The following is a 27,690-nucleotide window of genomic DNA, read 5'->3' on the forward strand; positions in this document are numbered from 1 at the left end:
TTTCTAAATCAAGCTAATATTACAATTAGTATGTCCGGTTGTAATCTAAAAATCTAAGTTAGGGGTGTGTGTATTGTCTCTGTCTGTATTGCCCCCGTTTTGTTTTTACAGAGAAGTCATGAATTACTAGGTGTACGTGAATGCCTGGTTATTTTTTTGCCTTTGCAGACCAACATGGCACACTTGAGACTCCAAATATCCGGTGTAATGGGCACAATTAATATTAACTTTGAATAATTAAAAATGAATTAAGATCTAATGTGTTATTGTTTTAATTTATCAAACATCATAACATGCTTGTTCTGTTCTTGAAAAGTCAAACTGTCGCCCTGGAGAACCTCCTACAAGTTTAATAATATTGTGCTCCCTATGCGTGAGTGAAATTAATGAAATACCAGCTATAACTGGGTTCAGAGAAGTAGAGTTGCTTCCCCACCCCCTACACAACTGAGGTTATGTTAGTTCATATTATTTGGCTTTACAAAGTGGTTACAAGGACCACCTGTCACGAGGTTAATGCTTAATGGTTCAATAACCTCCATTACTAATGAGTAGACACAAACCCTCCTGCACAAATGTCAACCTCTTGGTTTTAACTACATTTATTTAATGGACAGCACCCTAAACATCTTTAAATGCTGTCTGCTTTAAGTAAGTCTATATATTCTAACGGTATTTCGATGTTCTATGTTAATTGTTACATTTGTAATGATTTGTAGAAATAAAAGCGCATGTATGATGGCTCTTTGTTCCATTTTCTCCGTAGTGGCTTTTCATGGTGTTCCACTAAAGATCAAGAAGGAACCACACAGTCCCTGCTCAGAACTGAACACTGCTTGCAGTCAAGAACAGCCATTCAAGTTCAGCTATGGGGAAAAGTGCCTGTACAATGTCAGGTAAAGTAATAGTCCGTAATAATGCTTGCATGACGTGAATCCGTGCCACACCAAACTTGCTCAGTTATGTGCTGTACTTGGTTTTGACGTCCACTTTCACTTTTGATTGATCTATGTCCCACTAGTGTTCATTGAGGTTCTGCTCAACTACCCATGATCCTACAGGGCAAAATAAATCTGCATGATGCAATATATCATCTCATTAAGTTATACTGAAAGCAGCGTCTGTCAATTATGTTTGTCCTTTACAGAAGGTGTGAATGTATGGAAACTGTTGCTTCCTTAAATATTACTCCACTGAATAAAATATTCGAAAAATCCACAAATTTTATATAAAAATAAATAAGTAAAAAATGTGATGCCCAATTTTCCTTTTGAATTAATATTAGAAATTCAGCAAACTCCAGTTAAGACAATGCAAATTCAGGGCAGACCCTTTTCAGTGAAACCAAATGAAGAGGATAAATGGGAACCTTGTTTCTGTTCTCTTCTATTCTGTATGCTTTCTCTACATGAACTGCCAGGTGCACTGGACAGATCAGCTAATACAGACGACACATGATAAATAGGGGTTGAACCTGGGATGTAAAAGTTTTGCTTTAAGTGCGGGGTTTTATGGTTTTGCCCTACGCTCTTGGATACAAGTACTCTCTAGTAGTAAGACTTTTGAATAGAAACAGTGTTCATTACCGTGGTGGGAGTCTGTATTGTAATATTGGACTAAGTGATATCCAGCTTGTTTGTAAAATATATAATATATTATTATTTTTTAATTTATATATATTTTTATTTATTTTGTTTAAATATGATATTTTATGTTATCATAGGATATTTTCTTCAATTACACTTATTTTTAATCTGGCTAATAAAAGTGTGTTCTGTAGGTCCCTTTCCAAAGATTTATTGAATCAAATAATGAAATATACAGTTACAAACTGATGTTCGAACTGAATACAAAGTAACCTCCTGTGCTTACTGCCGATTAGAATTAAGAAGTATTTGCATTTGGTCATTTTGAAAGCAATGCAGATTTTATTTATTATTTATTTTATTATTTTTTTTTCTTTTGCTGTGATGCTTTAAGTGCTCCATTTTTGGCTCCATACTTCACTACTTTGAATTTTTAATACAGAGATATCCAAAATAAAGAGCTTTTAAATGAGTGTGCACAACTGTATATGTAGAGCAGCAGATGCGATCATAATGCCTAAATAAATGTGTTTGTGGTAAGCATGAGTTTAGGCTGTCCGCTGCTCACGTTGAAAAATAGTCGAGATGCAACCCAGGGCTCATGTCTTTGAATCCAATGGTACCTTCTCTGCACACTCAGCAGATGAATTCACAATCACCATCTAAAGAGATTAAGACACCTTTCTAATTTACTCATCTCAGAGTTGCCAGGTTTATAATTTATGAGCCTCTTTTGGGGCCCTTGGCTTTTCGTTCCTTTAGATGAAAAATAATGCTTTTCAGCAGAGTGTTTTGAAAAAGCTTTTTAACCTTTGCTTTCTTTACTGTAATGCATTTTTGTTTAGCATCGCTGAGACAGGCTTTTAAAGTGATTTACATTCTGCCGTTCATTCAGGGAAGAATGGATTGTAGGTATATTGGGTATGAGATCAGGTTACCTTTCTGCTAGTCTAGTTTGAGATTTATATGCCATTCCCTGTGATAATTTGATAGGTATCACTTATTTTGACTAGGCTAGATGTGTAATATTTTCTTTTTTGTATGTGTGTTTTTTACAGTGCCTATGATCAGAAACCACAAGTTGGAATGAGGCCCTCTAACCCACCAACACCTTCAAGCACTCCTGTGTCCCCACTACACCATGCATCACCCGGTGCCAATCAGACTCCAAAACCAGACCGACTCTTCCCTACTCACCTTCCACCATCCCAACCCATCCCAGACAACAGCTATTCTATGGACCATAGGTAATCAGACTGTTTACAAGCATAAAGTTATACTGTTTTATCATTAGAACTTGTTTTGTTTTAATAGTGGAATTTTGTTAAAATTGTCTATCTATCTGTTTGTGCGTATGTGTTATAACTATATTAATGTTTGTATTATCTATAAACAAAAGTACCACAAATAAATGTTGTATGTATATAATGTTTGTAAGCCTCACTGGTAGATGTAGGTAAAATCTGAAACCTGCTTAATGACTGGTTAAATCCTTTGCACTTTATCTTAGAACGAAAGGTTGTATGTAAAACCAGTCTACCTAGAGCAGAACCAAGTTTCATTTGTGTTTTTTTTTAATCTTCACAAAACTATGCAAAGTCTCATTTGGTATATGCTTTGCATTGCAAACGATTTGTAACACAGTCTGAAATACTACCAAGTTAGCAAATGTTTTGGAATCAAATGCTTTGGATGCAAAGATTTGTTGCAAATGAAATCTCACTGTTCCCATTTTCTAATGCATGATGTTCAATATAATGTGACTTTAAATCTATCAGATTCCACGTGTTCTATTTTGTGTATTGCGTAACTGTTGATGAAATTAGAGAACACGACGGAGCACTTGTCAAATAGTATTGTACATTTACCTGACTCTAGCCACCAATTTTTTAAAAATATGACATAAAACCAGAATATGCTTGCAGTCACTATATGTCAAATAAATAATACAACCTAAAATTAAAACTGCTTGAAGATCATAGGTAGCTATTGTATGGATTCCAGGAAAAACTTAAAGGCTATTTTAGTTCAAAATAATGGATTAAATGCAATGGTGCTATATGTATCCAAAACAATGTGCAAGCAATATATGTAGACCATGTACAAAAACTAATCAGCAGGAATACTAAAAAGCCCATGGAAAAGGCAAACTTGCTATAGCAAACCATTATTTATAAGGCAAGCGATGGTGAAAAGCAATGTTTATTTTATAGTCCATGTAAAACAATAAAATAACCGTGCAATGTTAAATTGACATTTCTACGTTCCTAAGCCTGGATAGTAATGTAGGTTTAGTTCTCCATGCTCACAGTTGTTGCCAAATGTTTTTTGTTTTTAATCATTTTTTCCCCCCCTCTATCTCTCATGCATTTGAAAGCAATATGATGTTACCACCAGTGAGCATGTTACTATGACACAAGGGTGTACATGATAACATTTTGCAAAATCCTGCTCTGCCAATGTTTAATAAAGCTACTTGGCAAGTAAATTAAATAAAGTGGCTCACTTTATTGAACACATAATTGTTGTTGGTAGTGCATTGAAATGGTGTAATAAAAACAAAAATAAAAACGTACTTTTTCACGGCTGAACTTTTATGTCCAGTGTGATGTTATCACACTAAGTCAAACCAGTTAGTTATTGGGTTTAGCAAAAATCTAAACCATGACAACTCCATTTTAAATCTGGATAAAAAAAAATAAAAAAAATGTATTAACCCCTTAAGGGCCAAACTTCTGGAATAAAAGGGAATTATGACGTGTCACACATGTCATGTGTCCTTAAGGGGTTAAAGGACCACTCTAGGCACCCAGACCACTTCAGCTTAATGAGGTGGTCTGGGTGCCAGGTCCTTCTAGGGCTAACCCATTTTTTCATAAACATAGCAGTTTCAGAGAAACTGCTATGTTTATGAATGGGTTAAGCCTTCCCCCTATGTCCTCTAGTGGCTGTCTCATTGACAGCCGCTAGAGGCGCTTGCGTGCTTCTCACTGTGATTTTCACAGTGAGAGCACGCCAGCGTCCATAGGAAAGCATTATGAATGCTTTCCTATGTGACCGGCTGAATGCGTGCGCAGCTCTTGCCGCGCATGCGCATTCAGCCGACTGGGAGGAGAAGAGGCGGATCGGAGGAGGAGAGCAGGAGGAGAGCTCTCCGCCCAGCGCTGGAAAAAGGTAAGATTTAACCCCTTTCCCCTTTCCAGAGCCGGGCGGGAGGGGGTCCCTGAGGGTGGGGGCACCCTCAGGGCACTCTTGTGCCAGGAAAACGAGTGTGTTTTCCTGGCACTAGAGTGGTCCTTTAAAGAACTACTTGCTTCAGTGCCGTTGCAATGCGAGGTGTCCCATGGTTGTAATATAGCCCAAAAAAGTTATTGAGAAATAGTTTGCAGAGGCATACTGTGCATGATTTCCAGTTTCTCTTCAGCTATAATGAAAATAATCAAGTGACAGGCCAGGAACTCTTCACATTATAACTCGTACAATGAGAGCGGAGTTGTTTTGGTGCATGGAGTGTCCCTTTAACTCTGTGTGCAGTTTTATATTTAACCCATTGTAAAACTGCCTTGTTGGACTGGACAATTTAAAATCTTCAGTTCTGGGACTGGCGTAACGTTAAAACAAGAGACAGGCTGCATAGCATCTTTATCTTTAAGGGACAAGCACAAAAATATAATATCATTGAAACGCGAATGAATCTCTAACCTTGGCTTATTTTCACAACAGATTTCGCCGGCAGCTTTCTGAACCGAGCAATTCTTTCCCACCACTGCCTGCAATGCCAAGGGAAGGCAGACCTATGTACCAACGACAGATGTCAGAGCCAAGCATTCAGTTTCCTCCGCAAGGATTTAAACAAGAATACCACGATCCAGTTTATGAACATAACACTATGGTTGGAAATGCACCCAATCAAACGTTCCCTCCACCACTCATGATAAAACAGGAACCTAGAGATTTTGCTTACGACTCAGGTAAACATTTAGTATGGAGTGTGCAATTTTTTAAGAAAGAAAGAGAAACCAAATGTAAAACAATGAGTGTCAGAATTATTACCATATATAAGTGCATTTCTGTCCTCCTAGCTGTTTTCTTAACTCTGTGAGGACCAAAGGCAAAATACTTGGGTGCTTAAAGACAATAGAGGAGAATTGTCAATGTGTTATTTTGGGTGCAAAGTGTTAAACGATGGGGAGATATTCTATTACTTTCCATTGCGTTTGCTTCTTAGTTTACAATTTGCCCCATAATCGCACCTATTTTGCCCACTTATGTCATCATAGAAGGGAACTATATTGTTCCTTAATGGGTTAATCTCCTTAATTTGCATGATCAAAATTCCAAGTAGCAATTTCAACAAAAGTAACAGAGACCATTCTTTTTAACATAGCAGTTTTGAAAATCACGTGAGGCACCCCCTTTTAATATCGTTTTATAAACAATTTGGTACGAATTAAGTAAACTGATTCTGTTAAATGAATATGAAAGATAAATAGTCCTGGTGTTCTTGGTGTGAAACATTAGCATTGTTACTCGTGACGTGGCAGTTCTCCACTCCAGCTCTGGGACAAACCATGTAGTATGCCATTTCTAAAGTGTTACTGTTGCACAGCCATGTAAGTATGAGGAAGATCAGAGTAACAAGGTAGCAATTCTTAAACTGTCCACTTTGAGTAGCGCCATCACTTTCATCTCCCTTTCGGAGATCTTTTTGTAATGTCAGGCAGCGATTAGCCTCTAATCATCCTGTAAATCCAAATTCGACAACTGTACATGTTTTATAGGTCTGTACCAATGACGGCTAAGCTTGGTACTTGAGACATTTCTGAATTACATTTTACTCAAAGCTAGTTGAGCATCACGGGAAATGCAATTCAGAAACTTCAAAAACATCTGGGGTATTAAAGGGACACTAAAGGTACCCATACCAATTCATCTCAAAGAAGTGGTCTAGGTGCAGCGCCCCTGAGGTTTTAGCCCTGCAATGTAAACATTGCTTTATAATAGACACAGCAATGGCTTATTAAAGGGTTAAACACTCCTATTGTGGCTGTTTTCTTGAAGAAAAGAAATGTATGTAGGGGGGGGAGGAGGAGGAGGAATGGGGGGGAGGGGGGGTTGAGGATGGAGCTCTAATCCAGGAGAAGAGATATCTATGGCATGTGTGTATAATGCTATAGTGTTTCTTTAAAGTTAGCTGTATGAACAAATGTGTGTATGTATTTTATGTCATATATATTGTGTGTGTGTGTTGTAACTTTGTATGAAGAAATGTGTGTGTATGTTTTGTCATGTTTATATTTTGAAATAATTATTTTGAGATGCTCGTATATGTATTTCAGTTAAATATAAAATCTGATTTATTTGTTTTTCAAAGTAAATAATAATGACGAGTGTTTAATTCTGTGCCATCTTTCATGCATTTTTAATGTGTGGGTTTTGGAGAGTGGTTTTCTTGGCCACAACCTCACTACATTTAGGAGGATGCAATCCTAAAAACCTTTAAAAACTGGTCAATAGCTGTGGATTGCTTGAAATTTCTTTTTTCCTTTCATGCCATCTGTCCTTCGTAATATTTGTTCCCCAGTAGTCAGATACTTTTTTTTTTTTTTTTCAAGCTCATTTGTTTTTCTAAATAATATATTTTTAATGTGTTGAGTTGTTGAATATGTAGTAGATAAGCAAATAAGCTCAACTTGTAAAAATATTTAGTAAAATATGCTTTTTTTCCAGCAAAAATAACTTGCACGCTGTAATAAGTGAATAAATTTAAAATATTGCAACCAGTGACAAAAGTGGTAAAATGAGAATACAATGGACCGTGTAAAATAAGTAGCCTCTCTAGGTCCTGAAATTAAAGAGAGGAGGGTAAATCGCCACTCAGTAGTTCCACATTTATCACCTTGGTGATTAAGCAAATCTCTTCATATGTTGGAACTCCTACCTCATTTGATGTCAGGAAAGACTCAAAGTAAGATGACCACCCACATAAAGAAATTAAAATGAAAGTATTTGAAGGGAATATGCATGTCATTCAGAAGTTCAGATGTATTCTTTAAATAATGTTAAAGGTTTACTCCAAGCATCAGGAGTTCCTCTGTGATTTAAAGTGGTCATGGTGCCTGCAGTCTGTACGTGCAGCTTTTCACTTTGAAACACTTAACATACAGAATTTAATTAAACTCCACCTCTAGCAGCTTAATTGGGGTTGAGTAATGTCAATCCTGTGCATATTTGTATGCACAGGATTGCATTAAATGGCTGGGACCGACCGGTCAGCTTATCCTCTCATCCAATAAATGGGATGGACTTCCTCCTTCTGCAGAAGCCAGATGTTGTCACTGGCCACAGGGGGGAGGAGTCGGCACCCAGTGGGTTCTAAGAAAGAGGCCAAACTGTTACAGAAATTCTAATATGCTTGGAGTAAAGCCAGAAGCGTGTATGTAGAACTCTTCTCTCATCACTATTTCATCTAACTAAGCAACAGATATGGTGTGGTCCTAAAAAATACACATTTTTATTATTTAAAGAGCAATTGTCACTTTCCTTTTATTATTTCCTTTTCCCCTTACCTATGTAAACACTATTGAAGCATTTTATTGGGATGTGGAGACAATTATAAATTGCACCTTTAAGATCAATGTGCTAATATCATTCCAGTATTGAATATGAACACCCCAAAACTGTTGCTCTGGACTGGTAGATGTTTGCCAGCATGTCATGTGACCCATAAGTGCATTTTCCAAGACCCTTAACTAGCCCTTAGGATAAGGTTAACCGTCCATGTATTGGGTGCTTGTGGGAAAACGCCCACATACATTTACAGCTGTTGAACATCTGTCATTCTAGAACTGTGGAATACTGGCTCTTATTTGTCCATTAGCATGTTTGTAATGGAGTTGAGTGCCAAAGGTTGCCTACCCCTGCTCTAATACAAGCATGATTATACTGGAGTGCATTATACTGTATATAGATTTTTAATGTCCCTAATTCACTGGTTACAAAGCCTTTAAAGCAGGCTTCCCCAAACTCTGGCCCTCCATATGTTGCTGTACTACAACTCCCATGATTCTATGAAAGAAATAGGCAGAGAATCATGGGAGTTGTAGTTCAGTAACATCTGGAGGGCCAGAGTTTGGGGAAGCCTACTTTAAAGCATGGGTGACCAAAAGGTAGATCCTCTTTCAGGTAAAACCATGTAAGTTGTGCTTCTAGAACAGCTGGGGGATCGATATTTTTGATCACTCTAGCTTTAAGCAGTGACCAAGTACACATAAATACTTTATACTGTTAAAAATACTGGAATTTTAACATACTTGATAACCAGTATATATACCAGTCTACCAAGAGTTTAGATTTCGAATAAAAAAAGATAAATGGAAATGTTTTTTTTGTTTAAGAAAAACTAGCCTTTAAACTTCAGTGAGTTGAGGTTTTTTTTTTTTTTCTTTTCTTAATTTTACTTGTAGTGTAGCTATGCAACAGCCTAGGGTGGGGCACTGAGATTAATTCAAGGAAATTGTGTTTCCTTTTTAATTCATGCTTTCTACAAACAATGGCTTGCTTTTACAAAGGCTGGCTGTGTCTGAAAAGCCCTGTGTCTTTAAACCCTGTATTCAATCCCCCATTGTGTATCTTACGCACAAATGTCCTCATTCTTAAAAGGAAGGTACATTGTTGTACGTGGGGAAGATTACTTATTGAAATATTCTATGCTAATCTAAATCTTTATTTAGTAATGCTTGTTTAACAATCATAACAGCAAAGCCTGTTTTGGCTGCACTTTGCAAAGCTGTTGGCAAAAAACCTTACTTAATCCTATATTCAGATTCAGACTGGATAGAATGATCAATTGATTTTTTTTGTACCTGGTTGAACTAGTAAAATATTGATTGTGTGCTTTCCTTTGTTATAGTAGATTGTCGAGCAAGTTATTTTCAAAATATATTTTTTCTATTAAAGGAGACATGTTGTCCCAGTATATAAGTGACTTGATTCTTATCTCAGAGTGTGCTGATAAGCTGGAGGAAATTCTAAATAATGTTTGATAGTTTATACTTGCCTTGTTAGAGTTATTGATTTGATCTGGTGGTTAAAAAAAAAAAAAAAAAATGGATCATTTTATATTCTAGGAATGGTGTTTAAAGATTCAGATATGTTCATGGTTGAGTAGCCTCTTTCATAACCTTGTGCAAGAAAAAAAAACATACATTTGACATATGTAAGTGTTTACAGCTTAGCGAAACATTGCTACTTAATTGTGGTAGGCTGGGATCTTGTTATGGGTTTGCAAAAACTGGACCACTCTTATATACAGAACGATAAAGCTTGTAAAAATGTGGTTTCTTGCTTTATATCAGAAGATCTGAAAGGACAACGGTTACCGTCAAAACTATTTTAATCTGGGGGCGGGGCCTGACAGCCAAGATGGCTGGCAGCACTTTCCAAGAGCTCTGACACTAATGAGCTAAAATAAGCAATTTTAAGACTGAACCGGAGGACGGAGCTGACTCAAACGGAGAGCTTGGGGAAACCCGTCAGTTACATACACGTCACTATACTGTACTGTCAGGCCATGCGGCCTAGCGTTAAACGGAGCCATGTGCCTGGGGGAGGCGGCCGATCCCCCGGCACTGAACAGGCGCCAGACAGAAGGCTCACAACAGCCCTGCTACCCCTTTGGACCGGTGGGGGTCATCCCGGTCCCCGCTGGGGTTACACACAGCAACACCGCTGACTGAACCCATACAGTCACGGAAGGCACCGAAATTAGCAGCCAGAGCTTCACTCCTGCAGCCCTGGGAGAACACAGCGAGGTCTACCAATGGCTTTACCGAGCGAACGGACTACTCCGCAAGGCTTGATGAGATATTCAACAAATTCTGGAGAAACCTGGCCCTGCGCCAGAGGCAGCAAGCAAAGCCTCAGCAGGATGACAGCCCACCTCATGGCACCCGCAAAATGGCCGCTGCACCTGGTCTCCGGCTCCCTCACAGCCAACCCCACCGCTCAACTCCCCGTGCCACACAGCGGTCTGCAGCAGGGACCACTCGGTTCCCCTCTGGGCTAGGAAGCCACAAAAGACAACACTCTACTAACCGCCCATACACCCGAAAGGTCATCCGGGGACCGACGCACCCAAAGACCCACAGCCCCACCGCATGTCGCGGAGTGACCCGTGGACTGCGAAACCACCCGACGCCAACAGCGATGCCATTCCGGGCTGGACTTGCCTAACCAGGCACCACCACCACCGCTGACGGGGATCGGCTGATCCTGTGGCTAGACTTTAAACTAGACCACAGAGCTGCCAGAAAGGGACACTATGCGCTCAGATAGGTACACTGAGGGCCCAACTTTAACCCCTTGCTTACCGCAGCCTTAATGGTCATAAGCATTATATGCCACTCTAGCATACCAATTGATGCCCTAGCCTGCATAATACAACGAATAGAATGTCCTCAAGTGAGAAAGTATTGCCTCTTTCCTTTTCGTTTAGTTAACAACTTTCAGCATACACATAGGCACATCACTATATCATAACAATCAAAATATTCCTTAACCTCCTGAATCGCACCCAGCGGCTACTATGCTATAGAAATAACCATTGTTCAGCATGTTATAAGTTTCCTTCTTTATGGTCGTTATTGTCAGCCAACTCAATATGTGTATATCGTGTTAAGAATCACCTCTGACATAACATGTTTATGCCTGTTTATTACTTTAAATGTGCAGTTTTTTCCTTCATGGCCACAGTATAAAATCCCCTGAAATGTCTATACCTATTATCGTGGCAAAGCAAACACGTATGTAAAACTTTTGCACAACAAAAATAAAGAATTAAAAAAAAAAAAAAACTATTTTAATCTAATTATCCTTACATCAAGTTTTGACATTAAATATATATTTTTTTGATATATATGTAAAAATTAGAAAAACTCATCTGTCCCTTTAGTATATGACAGGATGCTTCAGCCATATTCAACATGCACATTGGGTTGGATAGTGTTTGGAAACCGACAGTGTCTCTCTTCTTCTCTGCTTCTGTTTAGGGAGTGAATAAGGAAAGATCATGGAGATTGTCGGTTTCCAAACACTGTCCGAATCAAGCCGCACGTATATGGCAAGAGCATCCTGTCATATACTAAAGGGAGGGATGAGTTTATTTTGTACATATACTTAATTGCAAAAACAAAAAATACTATTTCTTTTCAAAACTTGATTAAAGGATTATTATAGTAAAATTACAATATAAAATAGACAGTTGTCCTTTAAGTCAGTCCTCAAGGATCCCCAATAGACTTTTCTACTGGAGCCAACATAAAGACCAAGACTGGTTCTTGACAACATCATGAGATGTGCTGGCCCCTAATATAAAAATGTGATAATCAACACACAGGAAGTTCCACTTTCCAGGAGAGCATGATGCCAATGGTTTCGCAGTCTATTATGCTTGTTTAATCCAAATATGAAATTGTCCATCACAACTCTGTAGTGTTTTTGTTTTTTTGTTTTTGTTTTTTTAATAAATGAATACATAAATGTTCAGACGCTCTGTGCTATGTTACTCAGCAAGCATGCAGCCTACTTGCAGTTTCTAATTTTACTTCTTAAAAAATAATAATAAAAAAAAAAATTCTTTAAGGGAAGCTGAGACAGCAAAAATAAGTATTTTGACATAAATTTGAGTCAAACTCAGATTTGACTTATTTTCTGGGTAGTACGTGTTTTTTTTTTTTTTTTTTTTCCTGAGAAAAATATCATAGCGCCCTTGGCTATGCCTGGTTTACTAATGTTAGCAATTTCACCTGTCTGTCTTTGTCTGTAATGTACATAGGGTGTCACTTGAGTGCAAATGCTGTCATTGTTGGAATGGCATTGGTGGTGCTTTCCCAGTGCTTGCTTGTGGACATTCACCCTGGCTGGGTTCCTGATTAGACGGCTTGTCAGGAGGAAGTTAAATGGTTTTTGCAATGTTTGTAACAGGCATTTAAAACCTTTAGGCAGTGAAGCAAATTCAGATCCTTTTGAAAACATATACTTTTTTTCTGCCTGCCTTTTAACACAGGCTATAGGGAGAATTGTCAGGAATTTATGGCGAATTTCAAATTTAAGGCCAAAATAACCGTTGGGAGAACTTTTTTGCTATTTTGGTCTCAAATTTGAAATTCCTTTTGATTTCCTGTCAATTCTTAAATTGGGAAACCCGGTTTGTAGTGAGGATCCATCCAATATTTTCAATTCCATTAGAAGTGCACTATTTTGTGTTGAATTCTAATTATTTGTCTTGTTCATATGAATGTGCAGTGCACTTTATGCTTGTTGACAATAATCTTTTTATTTTACATCTGCTATATTTTTACGATGAGTATGCTTGACTGTCAGATTGTGAGTCCCTCAAATTGCACTCAATTCATATCAAAAGATTAATATGTATATTGAGTAAGCTGTGGAAAGAGGCTGGTGTCTTTCGACAAGATTTAGCACTGCTTTGATACACTGTGACATTAACATTCAGCAGTGAATTATATTGGGTTAGAGTAGTATTTCCAAACCAATACATAAATATCCTTGAGATCAACAGTTACTGTAAGTGCTGTTGTGGAGTTATTTGATTTGAGAATTGAGAGTACAGCCTGGGTTTACTCCTTGTGCATTAACAAAGGTCAAGTGAACACATGCTGCATTTTAAATCTATAATGGACGTCTGAAGACTGCCTTAAACCAATCACGTGAGTCCTCCCTATGACTGATTGATCCCTAAGGGCTGGGCCTTGTAAGTAAGGTCTCGGCATGAATGAGCTTAGCATAGTTTGAAATTTCATTCATAAAATCGAGAAAGGGAAAAAAAAAAAAAACCTGTTCAATAGCAGAGAGCTGGAGGGTGTTGTGTTCCTTCATCTCCTGTGCTTGCCAGATAACTTGAAGCAATTATTCACATTTGGAGGCTGTGCCAATATGTTATATGACTCCGTTTAATGTACCTCTGTGTTTTCAATGTATAGTGAAGCAAAAGACTGAATTCTGAACTGAAGATAAACAGGAACCGGTTGGTCTGAATTCCATTCAAATATGTCATTGTGTTCATGCTCGGTTTGTGAAGCTTACAGACTGGGACGTTAAGGGGGGGTACAGGTAGACTGCAGTTTAAACATGTAATAGACATGCAGCTACACAAAAGGAAAATATATTGCATTAATTTATTTCTTTATACACCAGGCAGGTTATGCTCGAATTCTACAGAGTAATACGTTTCGTTGACACAATAATTAGTGAGGGAAAAAATAGAGGATTTATTCCTAATTTTGTGTAAAGACTCAAATTTGTGCTTTTCTTAGTTTTCTTTTTTTATGTGCTTGTTCGTGTATATCAGAATGCTTTAACCATACTCCAAAAAAAAAAACCTGGAAAGTTTGCAAATGTAAAAAAAAAACTATTTCATCTATCTGGGATGTAACAGTGTTGGTTAGAAGTACACAGTAAAAACAAAATGCCTTCATAATCTTTAACCCCTTAAGGAGCAAAGAGGAAATCATTACATGACAACAATCTGTTTATGAATGTTTCTAACTGCCTCTACCCAGTAGATGCTGCTGAAGCACCAACTGGGGGTGAGTAGAGCTGCAGACATAATGTCCCTCAGCTAGCATTTACTTAGCTGTCTATGCCAAATCCTCATGTGTAACCATTTTTCTTTACATATGTAAAATAGCAAATCAGAGCTCCCTTTAAATAAAGCAAAGTGTGAGCGTAAATTGTCTAGGGAAGCATATTTGAGATTGATGGGAGTTACAGTCCACACTCACCTTCCAAACATCGTGTTGAGCCCTGCTCTACCCGGTGTCCCTACAGCATTTAATACTGCCTGTCACTGCCAATAGAGGTCCTGTGTTTTTTTTTTTCTATTGCTTTGCTTGTCCCATGCCAAACATATCGACTTGTTAACTCAACCTCTAAAAGTGAATTTTGCCTAGAATTAAATTATGTGCTGTGATACAGCATCTAACCAATTATCTGTATTTTTTTTTTTTTTTTCAAATTTGTGTTTAGGTAAAAAAATGTAATTTTTTTTTATTAATTTACAAAATAGGTGCTGAAATAGACCCTGGATTGGCCTTCCAAACAGTGTTTAAATACATTGCGTGGATTCCTTTTTTTTTTGCACAGCCATGTAACACATTGCAGCCTCAAAGAAACAATATATTGTGTCTTGTACCAGTCCACAACAGCTGCATTATAATGCAGGCCTCGAGGACACAGAAGATTCTTTGCCTACAGCCATATGAGCTGGCAATTCAGCTTTGTCATCACACATGTGTGATAACAATTAAGTAGTTTGTTCATCTCTTTTAAACTTCATTTTTTTTTTTTTTTTCAAAAGTGATATAACAATTGTGCATCTTTTATATAAACTGATAATAAATCATGTCCATATGGAGTTGAAATAAAGCTGTTTCTAGTTTTATTATTCTAACCCTTGATTCTTCTAACCCTTTAACTTTTGACAAAACAAAATATTAAATATTTTTCCTAGTGGCGTCCACATGCCATAGGGCACACAAGTTCTCTATGGACTGTGCTAGGCAAAAAGCTAGGATTATTTTAAAAAATTACTCCAAGCTAAAACAGTTTGTTTGGGTTTTTTTTATCACTGATTTTAATAATAAATTGCAGGGTTTTTTTTAGATCACTTTTCCCCCGCTGGCATGACCTCCCTCTTTAAAAAAAAAAAAAAGAAAAACTTTTTAAGATCTCTTTGCAGCCTGATTTGCCTTACATATTGTCACTCGCCCTTCCCCCCCCCCCCCCCCCCCCGGTCTTCCGTAACCTGCATCCTATGCATGCAGACGACGGCTCCCTCTTATGTTATGCACAGATTTGGTGTTGGCCAGCCCGGAACTTTCATTCGGGCTACTAATATAGCTGCTGAAAGTGTTGCTACATGTCTGGCAGCAAAGTGTGTTTACATATGTATTTGCATAATTTCTTACTGAAATACTGCACATACAGCATCCAAAGACCACGACCACTTCAAATCGCTAAAGTGGCCATGGTGCTTTTAGTGTCCCTTTTAAGATCTTAGATTGACTCTCAATACCACTAGCAGAGTGGTCTAATTTACAAGTACATCGAAGTGGCACTAAGTCACTTTGAAGCTAAATCTTTTTAATACGTCGATTTTCATTTTATGGAACTTGTGTCGATTTATTTAATTTTTTTTATTTTACATAGTTTTAGGGTACAAAGATGCAGACTACTGTACCACAACTGTTATTTCATCATATTATTGTTATCGATACTGTTATCAGTAGATAAACATGATGTATATTTAGGGCATTCCGTGGAGAAAATTTGGTTTCTGGTATTTTTTTTTTTATTTTTTTTTAATTCTATACATTCTTACCATACTGCGTTAAATGTGAGTGGTGAGCTGAGTGATAATGTCAATTCTCTGTAATCTATTTTTAATATCTCAGATATGGAAGTGGAATGAAGATCGTCTTTTTAAATTACGTTTACTTTGCTTTAGTCATGTCTTAATCATAGGGAAAAAATACAATTAGTATTCCTCATATACTGATTGTTTGCTTTGAAGTAACCCTGTTTAACCAGTGCAAATAGTTCTGTGTTTTGCATCAACATTTAGTACAGTTTGAAACTGTAAATGCTAAATTTCATTGATGTGACTTATTAGATAAGGTAGAAATGAAAGCAGCAGGCAATTTAATTAGCTGTAATTTTTCTGGGCAAGTCATTACTTTGATGAACTTCAGAGCAATGTTTATGGCTCCTAATTAACCATGTTAGTCATTTGATTGAATAATCACTTTGGAAATGTTTCTGCAATTTGATTAGGGCCTGACCCACTCTGATAGTCATAAATTAACGGTTAGACCTTTTGGCGCAATGAAGGGACGTAGGGTAATCTGCAGGGGACAGGTCAGCTTAATAGTGTCTTCAAGAGAAAAGGTTACGAACTTTTGAATAACCTTTTGGTCAAAAATTAAAGTTATATATATATATATAAAAAGTACATTTTGAATTCATTATGCATCTACCTGCCTTATTGTACAAAAAGGAGGAAAAATCTGTTTCAGAAACTGACGGGTTACAGTAAATACATTCTTTTACATTTATTATTTGTCTATAAAAATCAGTCATTTCTGCATGTCTGTAAGAATCCGTTGGCTGTACTCACTACAGCAGTAGCTATTTGTAGGTGTCAGAGATCAAAAATACTAAGTTAATTTTAAAGGGTTACTTGAAGTACCATGACGACTTCAGTGATTTGCAGTGATGATGGTGCCTTGGAGTCTGTATGTACAGTGTTTCAATGTGAAACTCGGCCACAGAGAGTTTAGCCGCTTTGCCTTAGGAGATGTAACTTCACCTCCAACAGCATCATTGTGGCAACATTTAGGCAGCCAGGAACGAAGGTTTCAGATTGGCTAATGTCCGTTCTGTACATCTTCAACATCTAACACGTGCAGCATGCCTACTCCATGACGCCTATATCCTCCCTTTAGCCTGTATTCCTCCTACATGTCAACGGGGGAGCGATCAGGTTGAGGGGAGACATTGGCCTCAGAACTGGAACAAGGTATGTGTTGTGTGGTTTTTAGGGATAGGATAGGGAGGGTTCATCCAAACAAAAAACAGTTTTATTAGAATACGGTTTTTGGTTGGATTAACCCTTTAAGATCCAATACTGGAATTTACAGATTATATAAAGAAATCTAATTAAAAATGTATTGTATCTCTGTTTTTAAACATTTATTTTTAATTTATTTGAGCTTAATCATTTTTGTAGTATATGGTAGCGAAGTTCTGGCTCTCAAAGGATTAATCCTCAAACCTAAAGTTGTTTTTTATGTTTATGGTAATACCAGGCATGGTCACCATGCTTTGCATCTATTGATTTGTTGTTGGTACGTACAAACTTACAATGTTCTGCCTTTTAAATGCCATATTGCTTTTTATGCTTCTGTTTTTTGGGTGTGTATGTTGTTTGTTTGTGTTTTTGCCATGTGGGCAATACATATTTACTGACTATTATTTGGAAGCACTTTGTTAATAATTTAGTTTTTAATGTGGACCGTTTCAAAAGCACTAGTGTCCATTGTGGCTGTCCTGAATGTCTACATTATTTATATGGGTTGCAAAATATTTAATATATTAAATCCAAGTTTAAAAAAAATACTGTGCTGAATGTTTCACTATAAAATAATTTGTATTAAGTAGATCTATTTTCTACGTAGGTGTTTTTTTTTTTTTTTTTTTATCCCTCTAGTTTGGCCAATTTGTATGTCTATTGTCAGTTTACCGCAGTTCACTAAAGCATATAGTCTTGTATTTTTAAATTCCAAACTCTTCACAAATAAGCATCTTCCAAATTTCTATCTAAATTCTAAAACCTATGTAGCTCTTCATCTCTCATGTTCGAATTGTGCTTAAGCCTTTTTGCAGGTTACGTTTCTGGCTATGTGGCAGCACAGACAATAATTTAATTATTGGCCGGAATTTGAGAAGCGTAATTAATTCTGAAAAGAATGGGCTGTAGGAAAATGAAACAAATGTGAATCACCATTGGTTAAAAAGAAAAAAGGGAAAAAAAAAATCCAAGTGCTATTTAAAGTAAAGTGTGATTGCCAAAGGAGTTGACCTTTAGCAAGGTTGATTATACTGAAAGTTTGAGTTCAAGTGACTGCGTTAGATAAAATCAATGTTCTTCATATCCTTGGTTCATTTTACAGTGCCATGTGCGTGTCTTGGGAAACGCTAAGAATGTGTTGACAGGTTACCTTTTGCCACAACTTATGTCCCTTTCTGTTACTCTTATGTCTGCAGTCTGTCTCATTGATAACCTGCATGCTTTCAGTTACAGACACTCCTTTGCTTAGCTTTGTTTTATTCTCTTTTCAGAAGTGCCTAGCTGTCATTCCATTTATATGAGGCAAGAAGCTTACCTCACTCACCCTGGTGGAGCAGAAGGTATGTCACCGTCTTTTTTTTTAATATATATTATTGCTAGAGCAATCAAATTTCTCTATCTCCATTTCATGTATAACCTTCTTTCTGCATTTAATTCTAGGTTGCATGTTTGAAAAAGGGCCCCGGCAATTCTTTGACGACACATGTGTTGTTCCTGAAAAGTTCGATGGTACGTATAGTTACCTGCATTGTATATTTTGATTCTATTGACGTCATTGAGTGCTTACTCACAAGAGTAGGTTATTGACCTCTGAACGTAATCTGCACTTGAAGACCATTCTATTAGTGGTGGCATTTCACTACAAATTAAAGATAATTTATATTGGACCATTGCTTGGTCACAAAATCACAAAACCAATGTTTTTTCACCATATATTTTTATTTAACGATCACTCTTGTTCATGTAGGGGGAGTAGTTTCCCCTGAATGAAAAGGGAATTTCCAAGTTTAAGAACAAGTACAACCACATCATGTGTAAAATAGGAAAAGACAATCCCTTAAAGGTAATCCCTATCCCCCAACCCCATAGAACAGAGCTATACTCTTAAGTCCTGTCACCTGGTGTAGTACCTTGATCGTTTTGTGAAATGACTAGAAAATTTGTCTTGTGTATAGTTTTTCTAAAGCAATGCAGGTTTGAAAAGCCATTGGTTTGTAGCATAGGAATGCTACAAACCAATGGGCAACTGAGATTGGTGAAAGTTACATGGAGATGGTGGCTGTTCCAGACAATTTAGAATGTCTAAGTCTATTTTTCAAGGAAATATTCACCACAATTTGCAGAATTAAACATTGAGTTTTAGGTTTATGGCATGTTTCTGGATAGATTATGCAGGTTCGCTGACAAGCATGACTTTTTGATGAGTCAGAGTGTTGCAGGATATCAATGGAGTCATTTTAATATACATAAATAATGTATCGGGTGTAAGGTCCTGATCAACGCTCTACAATTTGTTTTGTGGGCGACTTTTGATTCAACTTTTGATTAATCTACGCCCAGTATCTGATGTGAGAAAGGCACAACCAATCCAGGTTTGCGATTCATTTTGTTGTGAAAGCAGTGGAATAAACTTAGAAACATAGAATGTGACGGCAGATAAAAACTATTCGGCCCATCTAGTCTGCCCGATTTTCTAAATCCTTTCATTAGTCCCTGGCCTTATCTTATATTTAGGACAGCCTTATGCCTATCCTATGCATGCTTAAACTCCATCGCTTAGCATGGGATTACACTATGCTAGCCATGTACACTTTTTTTTTTCCTTTTTGTAAAGCTTAATAATTAGCTAAGCAGAGTACAACATATGTGATGTAAAAGCTCTTTGCATATTCAACATATACATTTATTTATGGATGATGAAACCATAATTTAGTTTGTGTTTGTCATGGATATAAGGTTCACTATATGTATATATAACATTATCATGGCATATCAGATAAAATGTGTCACAAGTCACATATTTAATCCTATAATAAAGCTAGGAGACAGTTTTTAAAGTTTTTTTTTTTATTATTCACTTTATTACAAGATTGATCAGCATTTTTTTTGTTTTGTTTATTTATTTATTTTTCTTTGCAAAACCCATCAGCAGCTGCAACTCATTTATATGCAGAAGGAGCTTGCATATTGTTGCTTTTCAATGCATCCCAGCACTGGCACTGGCACCGGGAGGGTTAATTAATCTTGTCATGTGATTGTGACAGGCATCTATAGTTAGTAGGTCAGCTGGAGTACAAAATGAGCAGCTAATTGCTTTAGCTGGTCTGGTGAATTAGTCATTGCGTTTCTGAAAACTGCTCACACACTCCAAGGATTCTTTGGAGACAATTTTCATTAGAAGCTTGTTGAAGTTTCTGAAATAAAAATTGCCAACATGTGTGATATAATACAATTGGTTCATGCAACAAAACAACAAGGTAGCAAAAAAAACAAAAAAAAAAAAAAAAACATTCCTAACCCAAGATTACTCTTTTTGGATCAGATCCCTGAACAAGTGATCAGATCCCTGAGTTTGTGAGAAGATTGTCACAGGATTGTCATTCTGAGACTAGCCCCTATACCTTGTGAGTTAAAATTTAGTTCTGGCGAGTAGAAATTCACCCTTGGTGAGGGTGCCATGGACCCACCAGGCATTGGTGGCGAGCAGCTTTTAAGGCCTGGCTAGTAGTATAGCACTTAAAATATCAAACCTTGTTTTCAAGGGACACTATAGGCACCCAGACCATTTAATTTCATTGACGTGGTCTGGGTGCAATGTCCCTGTAAAACATTGCAGGTTTAGAAAACAGGTTTTATGGCAACAATAGGGTAAAAAGCAATAGGTTGCATAGTGTCTCTATTAACTCTTTTTGTTTTTATTTTATAGGAGACATTAAACAGGAACCAGGATTATACCGCGAGGGGCCGACTTATCAGAGGAGAGGTTCTCTTCAGTTGTGGCAGTTTTTGGTAGCACTCCTTGATGATCCCGCTAATTCACACTTCATTGCATGGACAGGCCGAGGCATGGAGTTTAAACTCATTGAACCGGAGGAGGTAATTACTATTTTATTTATGTTATGATTTTCTTTTTTTTTTTTTTTGTATTGAAGCCATGAACATCTATTACTGAGAGAGTGGTTAAAGATGTGGTTCTTGAGCTCAGTGTCTCCATTCAATGATTAAGTATGGCTCTACAGTATTTCACCATACTCAAAACACTATGAGAAACCCAACTCGTGCGTGTTGGGATCAGATGGCATTTATTAGTGTAAAAACAGTAATCCAATATCCTACATTAATGTAATGCTTCACTATTATTTTACTTCTGTTAGGCAGTCTAACTATTACACCAAATGGCAACATATTAAATAAACTATTCAATGCATTATGTCTGTTGGGTTATTGTAAAAGTACTTAAGTCCACAACCTGTATATTCATATTATGTCTCTTTCTGTGAAAGGTGGCACGTCGCTGGGGGATCCAGAAAAACAGACCGGCCATGAACTATGATAAACTTAGTCGTTCTCTGCGGTACTATTATGAGAAGGGAATTATGCAGAAGGTGAGACCCAAGGCCTGTTTACATTTCTGATATATACAGCTATTCTAATTCTTATTTTGTCCAGTTTTAAAATTCTTTGGCTTAACTGCTTTGCAACTTTATTGATGGCTTTATCATCCTGAGATGAACAGTCCATTTAAATATATCTCAGTTGGGTAAAAAGAAGGTGGACTTAGTAGGCTAGTCAATGTGTTTTCATGAGTCGTAAACACGGTCTGTAGCTTAGCAGTTACTTTGGAACTAATGGAACAGATAAATTACACCAAGATAGATGTCGGTAAAATAATTGTATTGCAAAGAATAACTTGACAAGTGAACTTTAATTTGATATTGAACTTATTTTCTGACAAATTGGAAACAGTTAAATATGTATTTTGCATGATCAAATACAAGCATACTCAGAATGAAAATGCATATATATTATTTAAAACCTTTTTTTCCCCCCCAAATAAAATAATTTTACCTTTCTTTTGCCAGGTTGCTGGAGAGAGATATGTGTACAAATTTGTCTGTGACCCGGAAGCTCTCTTCTCAATGGCTTTCCCAGATAATCAACGGCCATTACTGAAGACCGATATGGAACGGCACATAAATGAAGAGGACACCGTCCCACTGTCCCATTTTGATGAAAATATGACATACATTCAGGATGGTGGCTACTGTAATACCCATCCATATAATGAAGGATATGTGTATTAAGAGACAGAAAATGATCAAGTTCATTTCACGTTCCTTCTTTGCAAGACCCAAGAAAAGCAAAATATACTTTTTTATATATAGTAGTTCATAAATGGGCTTTTCCTGTTGCATATCTCCTATGGTCTGCCATGGACAGAGCACTTTATTTGCAGGAAATTGGATGGAAATGTATACAATGTATGTAACAGGTTTAAAAAGATGGATATACTATTCATTTATGCTTGGGAAGGGAACTTAAAGGTTTAAGGTACTTCATTACTAAATCGTGTCTGTCTTTTTTATAAGAGCTTATACTATGTTGTACATTTTTTTTTTCTGGAAATAGAGGGTACAGTTAATTTTTATTGTGTAAATAGCTGCTTACATTTTTTTAATCAATGTATTAATTTCCTCCCCAGTTTACTTTATGTATTTCTTAAATTTGCACAACATATTTTCTGATCCCTTAGGGTTATCTTCCCTATATTTGTTCATTGTATCTTTGTATATATTTATGTTTGGAATTTTGTCACTGTCAAAAGTTCCATTCATGACAACGGACATTCTACATTTCCGGCCCTAATGGAAAGCCAGGCTTTGTTCATTTGTATGCCTTTGGTGCCATGAAGCCAGTAACAATAGCTCTGTTGATAAATGCCCCAACTGCAGAACCTGTGCAAACCTCAGGGTTGCAGGTTCTAACTCCTACAATATTAAATTCGGCCTTCCATGCGTTTAGGTTTTATGAAGACTACCATTGATTTGGATAATGGTAACTACTTTTAGGCAATGGACAATGCTTGTCTTTTCAAGGCCTTTCGTGGTGAAACAAAGACATGTATTGTAGGCATGAATGGGGGAGTGGGGATTAAATATACTTTCCCTTATCCCCCATATTTTGTAAACAGGTTATTTAATCAATAGAAATTAACTGTACTCAATCACATATCTTAATAAGCTGTTGTAGATACAGCAAGCACTCCTTGAAAAAAAAATATCCAATACACTAAATAGGTACTTTCAGTAATTTTTAGAAATGGTACCCACTATTATGCATTTAAGCCTTTAACTGCTGTTATGTTGATAACATATATAAATATTAGATACTGCTTCTGCTGCTGTCTTTTCTGTATTATTCTCTTTGATGCTGAATTTACTAAAGTCCTAATAAGCATTGCTGTAACTACAGGTAGCATTTCAGGACAAAATAGATGACTTGAATCATTTATTGCTTAGAATTAGCTTAACTGTGCTGCAATCTACTTTTACTCGCATCCACAAATGACTTGTACGCTGCTTCTTGCTGGGGAAGCTTGGCAGGATTTTTATATCTTTGATGGATTAGAGACTTTTGCCTATGTACAAATAGAAAGAGAATACAAGGAAGACGCTGAATTATGTGTTATCAACCAAGTTATATATTTTATTTTTTTTGAGGGGGTGGGGGGGAGTTGGGTTGGATGTTACTTATAAATGTGCACAAATACACCTGCAAAAATATCCCAAGGTTACTTTTTTGAAGTTTTGCAATGTTTTATTTTTAAGTGAAAGACGTGTACATAAAAGAATATGTATTGAAAAAAAAAATATGGGAACCTTTTGTATTTTTTATTAAAACTTTTTTTTTATTTTTATTTTTTATTTTTAGACAAACCCTGATTTAAAATTGACTGTTAGACACATTAAACTTAATTGTTTTAAAATACCTAACTGGCATGGTTATCAGGAGCAAACTGTAAGAGGGCTAATTCTACAATTAAGACTAGACTTGCTGTATAAGGACTTATAAGTAGCGTGCTGAATGATACAAAATCAATACGCATTTTATTGTAAATGTAGTCATTCAGTTAAAGATATTAATACGGTTTTCATGTATATCCATATCTTTAAAAAAAATGTATAATGTAATAATTGCAAGAAATTAACAGGCCATATATGTTTTTTTTTTTCTTTTTACTATGGATAACAATTTAAAGGGAATTATCATGAAGTGATTTTTTTTTATTTTTTTATACCCCCTTTGCCTCTAGGAAAATATTGTACCCTATAGAAAGGACCTATAACCTCATATTTTAAAGTGCATTTTGCAATTTATTTGGTTTCTCTGCATATTCACTGAACCGCAAAAAAAAAAAAATACCTGATGGAAAGTGACCTGTACAATATGTAGAGTGATGTCACTCAGATGCTACATATTGTGTAAACAAATTAATTCTTGCACTAGAGAGAAAATAATTTGGAGAAGATGGTTGCTGATGTTACAAAGTGTTTTTTTTTTTTCCCCTCACTATTTTAGTGTGTTTAATAAATTAATTCAGGCATGCTTCCTGATGTCATGTGGCTTCCACAACTATGCCTGACAGTATCACTTCCTAAAAGCAGGCATTCCCACACACATTCACAACCTTAAAAAAAAAGGGGGGGGGGAGGGTTATTCTCTCCCCTTTTTTTTCTTTTTTTTTTTTGGCAGCACAGTAAATAGTCTGTAGAAAAATTAATAGACTGTTGTTTCTTCTTCTTCAAGCTCAGCCACATGAAGAATGTAATTCCAAAAGTAATCTCACAAAAACAATACATTGTATTGTAATTTGAAACAATAGGTAGTAGTAGTAGATTAGACTGTTTTAATGTATATAAGATTTATACAAAGATTTGATCCCTAAATGTCAAACTTTTTCTTTGCTACAGAGTTTAATTTGTAAAAAATGTATATGCATTTTTATCTGCTATAGGATCTATATGAAAGGCCAAGGGTATATATACATTTAAAGTCGATATGATTTGTAAATTGTGTCATCATATTAATCTTCACTAAATACAGCCATTGTCATATTTTGCTCAAGGTTTGCAAATTTCTTTTATCTGATCCTATACATTGTTTGAAATAAATTTAAACCGTTTTATGAACAATTAGCCTCACTTCCGTATCCACTTCCATGGGTCACCTCCCTGTATCTACTTAATTAGGCAAGTAGAAGCTTTCCCTGCAAATCGTTGAATTAACATGTCTCGGGGATGTGAGATTTTTGGCCTTAGCTCATCTATGACATCCAGTCTCACACGTTCATCTGAATTTAGCACCTTAATACAATTGGAACATGTTTCTTCATTTGCATATACCTTTAAGAGATCCAATGGAATGGCACAGCAAGAGTCATACTGTGAAATAAAATGTGCTTTTGACAAGATTTGACATGCAATCCATAATTAATAGAAGTTTGATACTGCTGCGGTTTCTTACCATTACCATGCTGTTACTCTTTAGCAATCTGGTTATGGGATTCAAATACTCTCTTTAAGCTGCATGCAAAATGCTAAAGTTCTGAGTCTTTATTGGCAGGAAAAAGCACAATTTGAACATTCTTTCCCATGTTTAATGGCACTCACCGTTTAGAATTTACAAGCCAAAGTCATTACAAAATCAATGAAGACTTGCAAGTAAAATGCTAAATATTAAGAAATTCGAAATGAGAAACTCCGAAATAATAATGATATTCCTGATTTGCCCATTTGAACAAATGTAAATCCTTATAACATACTTGGTTATACATATTTTGTTGGTTTTGTTTAATTCAGATAGATAAATAAAGTTGGCAGCTTATTTCTGAAAAAAAGAAAGTCTGAACATATCATTAATGAATGCTTGCAAAGTGTGTTTTACATAAACGTTTTTGTACTTTTTATTCAGCGCATTAAACAATAGACATGGGCAAATGCTTGCAAAAAAATTAAATTGTAAAAATAAACCTTTTGCCTCCTGTAGGAACTTATAGCAATAATACCTAAAATCCACCTGCCGGCAGATTTTTCACATACACATGCACACAGAAAAATCTATAAAACCACACAATGCTCTGAATTTTGATTATAAAGCATGTATACATTTCTTCATTTTCCAAAAAGTTTTACTTGAAATATCCATAACAGTCAACCAGGTAAAAAATTTTTTTCAATGTCATTAACTAAAAAATATATTTCATTAAAAAAGCCAAAACTATGCAGTACATTGGTATAAACGTTGGTAAAATGTAGTGGTATAAAGAAAACAAAAATAGGTTATGTCAATGCTAAGCAACCAATACAAATTTACAACTTTTAGATTTATACTTTTGATTTCAATTTGATTTATTACATCTGTTGTGAATACATTTTAAACTTATCCCAAAAAAGTGAGAAAAAAATATATATATAAGGTTTGCAAACTGATTTGGGCACGACATGGTTCTTGGATATTGAAATATGTTAAAGGGATTCTGTCTCTTATTTAGAGCTGGGCTAGTTGATTTGAAAAAGCATTGCCTGGTCTGAATCGTTTCTTCTGTGGCATGCAGATGGTTAGGTTAGAGATTGGCATAGACCCCATGGATCGATTCTGCCTTGTGGCATGGTGTTGGGAATATTTTTGTGGCACACATTAGGCCTCTTTATACCAGTTGAGCATTATTTAAAATCCTTCACACTGGCTGGCCATGTGCATCCCTTCATATTCTACCCATCGTCTAATAGCTTAACTAAACTTCCATCAGTATAATGTGATGTCTCAAAAACCACAGGTCAGCTCAATATGTGGTTTAACAAATATGATAGTGAGTTCGGTATAATCCACCAATCTTCACACTCTGTTGAACTCAATCCAGTACAGCACCTTTGTAATGTGATGTGACCGAAGAGAATTAAGTAGGAGTATGTATATGCAGCAGGCAAATCTGCAGCAACTGTGATGCGATCGTGTCCACATGATATGTCTTGCCTTTAATAATATTTTACACCACTACAGTGAAAAAAAAAAAGGATTTGTCCTAATTTTAGGAATATTTCATGCAGCCAAATAAATACAATGAGGGCACTATATCGTTAAGAATACAGATATTCTAACACTATAAATTCTTATAAACTGAAAGTTTTAATCTATCTTTGGGAGCAGGTCACATATTGCAAGACACTTATTATTATTATTATTGCCATTTATATTTATAATTCTTTATTTTAGTCGTGCATATGAGATAACATCACGCATGAGGTACCCCAAAGGCAATCCTCACGCCTTTTCATAAACATTTGAAAACAGAGTGGGGTATGATAATGCATGCACATTTTTATAATTAATATTACATGCTGAAGTGATATAGCATTAAGACAACGATTAGCATTGCAAAGACAGGCTGTGAGCAGGAATAGGTCTTGTGTGTGTTGAGAGGATCACAATTGGCGTATGACCAAGGTGTTGCAGGTATTATTGCCATTTATATAGCACCAACAGATTCCGTTTATAAATTTGGATGCGCATTAGATTCTATGGCGCATTATATTCGGGGCAAAATTCGACATTTTCTGGCGAATTGAAACTGATGAATTCAACAGGCGAATTTCATTATGGCGAATTCACACAGGC

The 27,690-nt window shown here is 36.3% G+C and overlaps 1 protein-coding gene across 5 annotated transcripts in view; it reads left to right on the forward strand.

Annotated features, from left to right (window-relative positions):
- Positions 1-22,582, forward strand: part of ETV1 (ETS variant transcription factor 1) — a 51,497-nt gene extending 28,915 nt beyond the window's left edge. For all 5 annotated transcript variants that reach the window (XM_063452406.1, XM_063452405.1, XM_063452407.1 and 2 more), the window contains 8 exons: positions 767-896; positions 2,645-2,833; positions 5,310-5,557; positions 18,507-18,575; positions 18,676-18,744; positions 20,942-21,111; positions 21,519-21,620; positions 22,098-22,582. In XM_063452406.1, the coding sequence (XP_063308476.1) occupies positions 767-896; positions 2,645-2,833; positions 5,310-5,557; positions 18,507-18,575; positions 18,676-18,744; positions 20,942-21,111; positions 21,519-21,620; positions 22,098-22,319 (1,199 nt within the window). In that variant the 3' untranslated portion in view covers positions 22,320-22,582. The remainder of the gene's footprint in view (positions 1-766; positions 897-2,644; positions 2,834-5,309; positions 5,558-18,506; positions 18,576-18,675; positions 18,745-20,941; positions 21,112-21,518; positions 21,621-22,097) is intronic.
- The last annotated feature ends 5,108 nt before the right edge of the window (positions 22,583-27,690 follow it).

The sequence above is a fragment of the Pelobates fuscus genome, chromosome 4 (assembly GCF_036172605.1).
Source record: "Pelobates fuscus isolate aPelFus1 chromosome 4, aPelFus1.pri, whole genome shotgun sequence".
Taxonomy (NCBI): domain Eukaryota; kingdom Metazoa; phylum Chordata; class Amphibia; order Anura; family Pelobatidae; genus Pelobates; species Pelobates fuscus.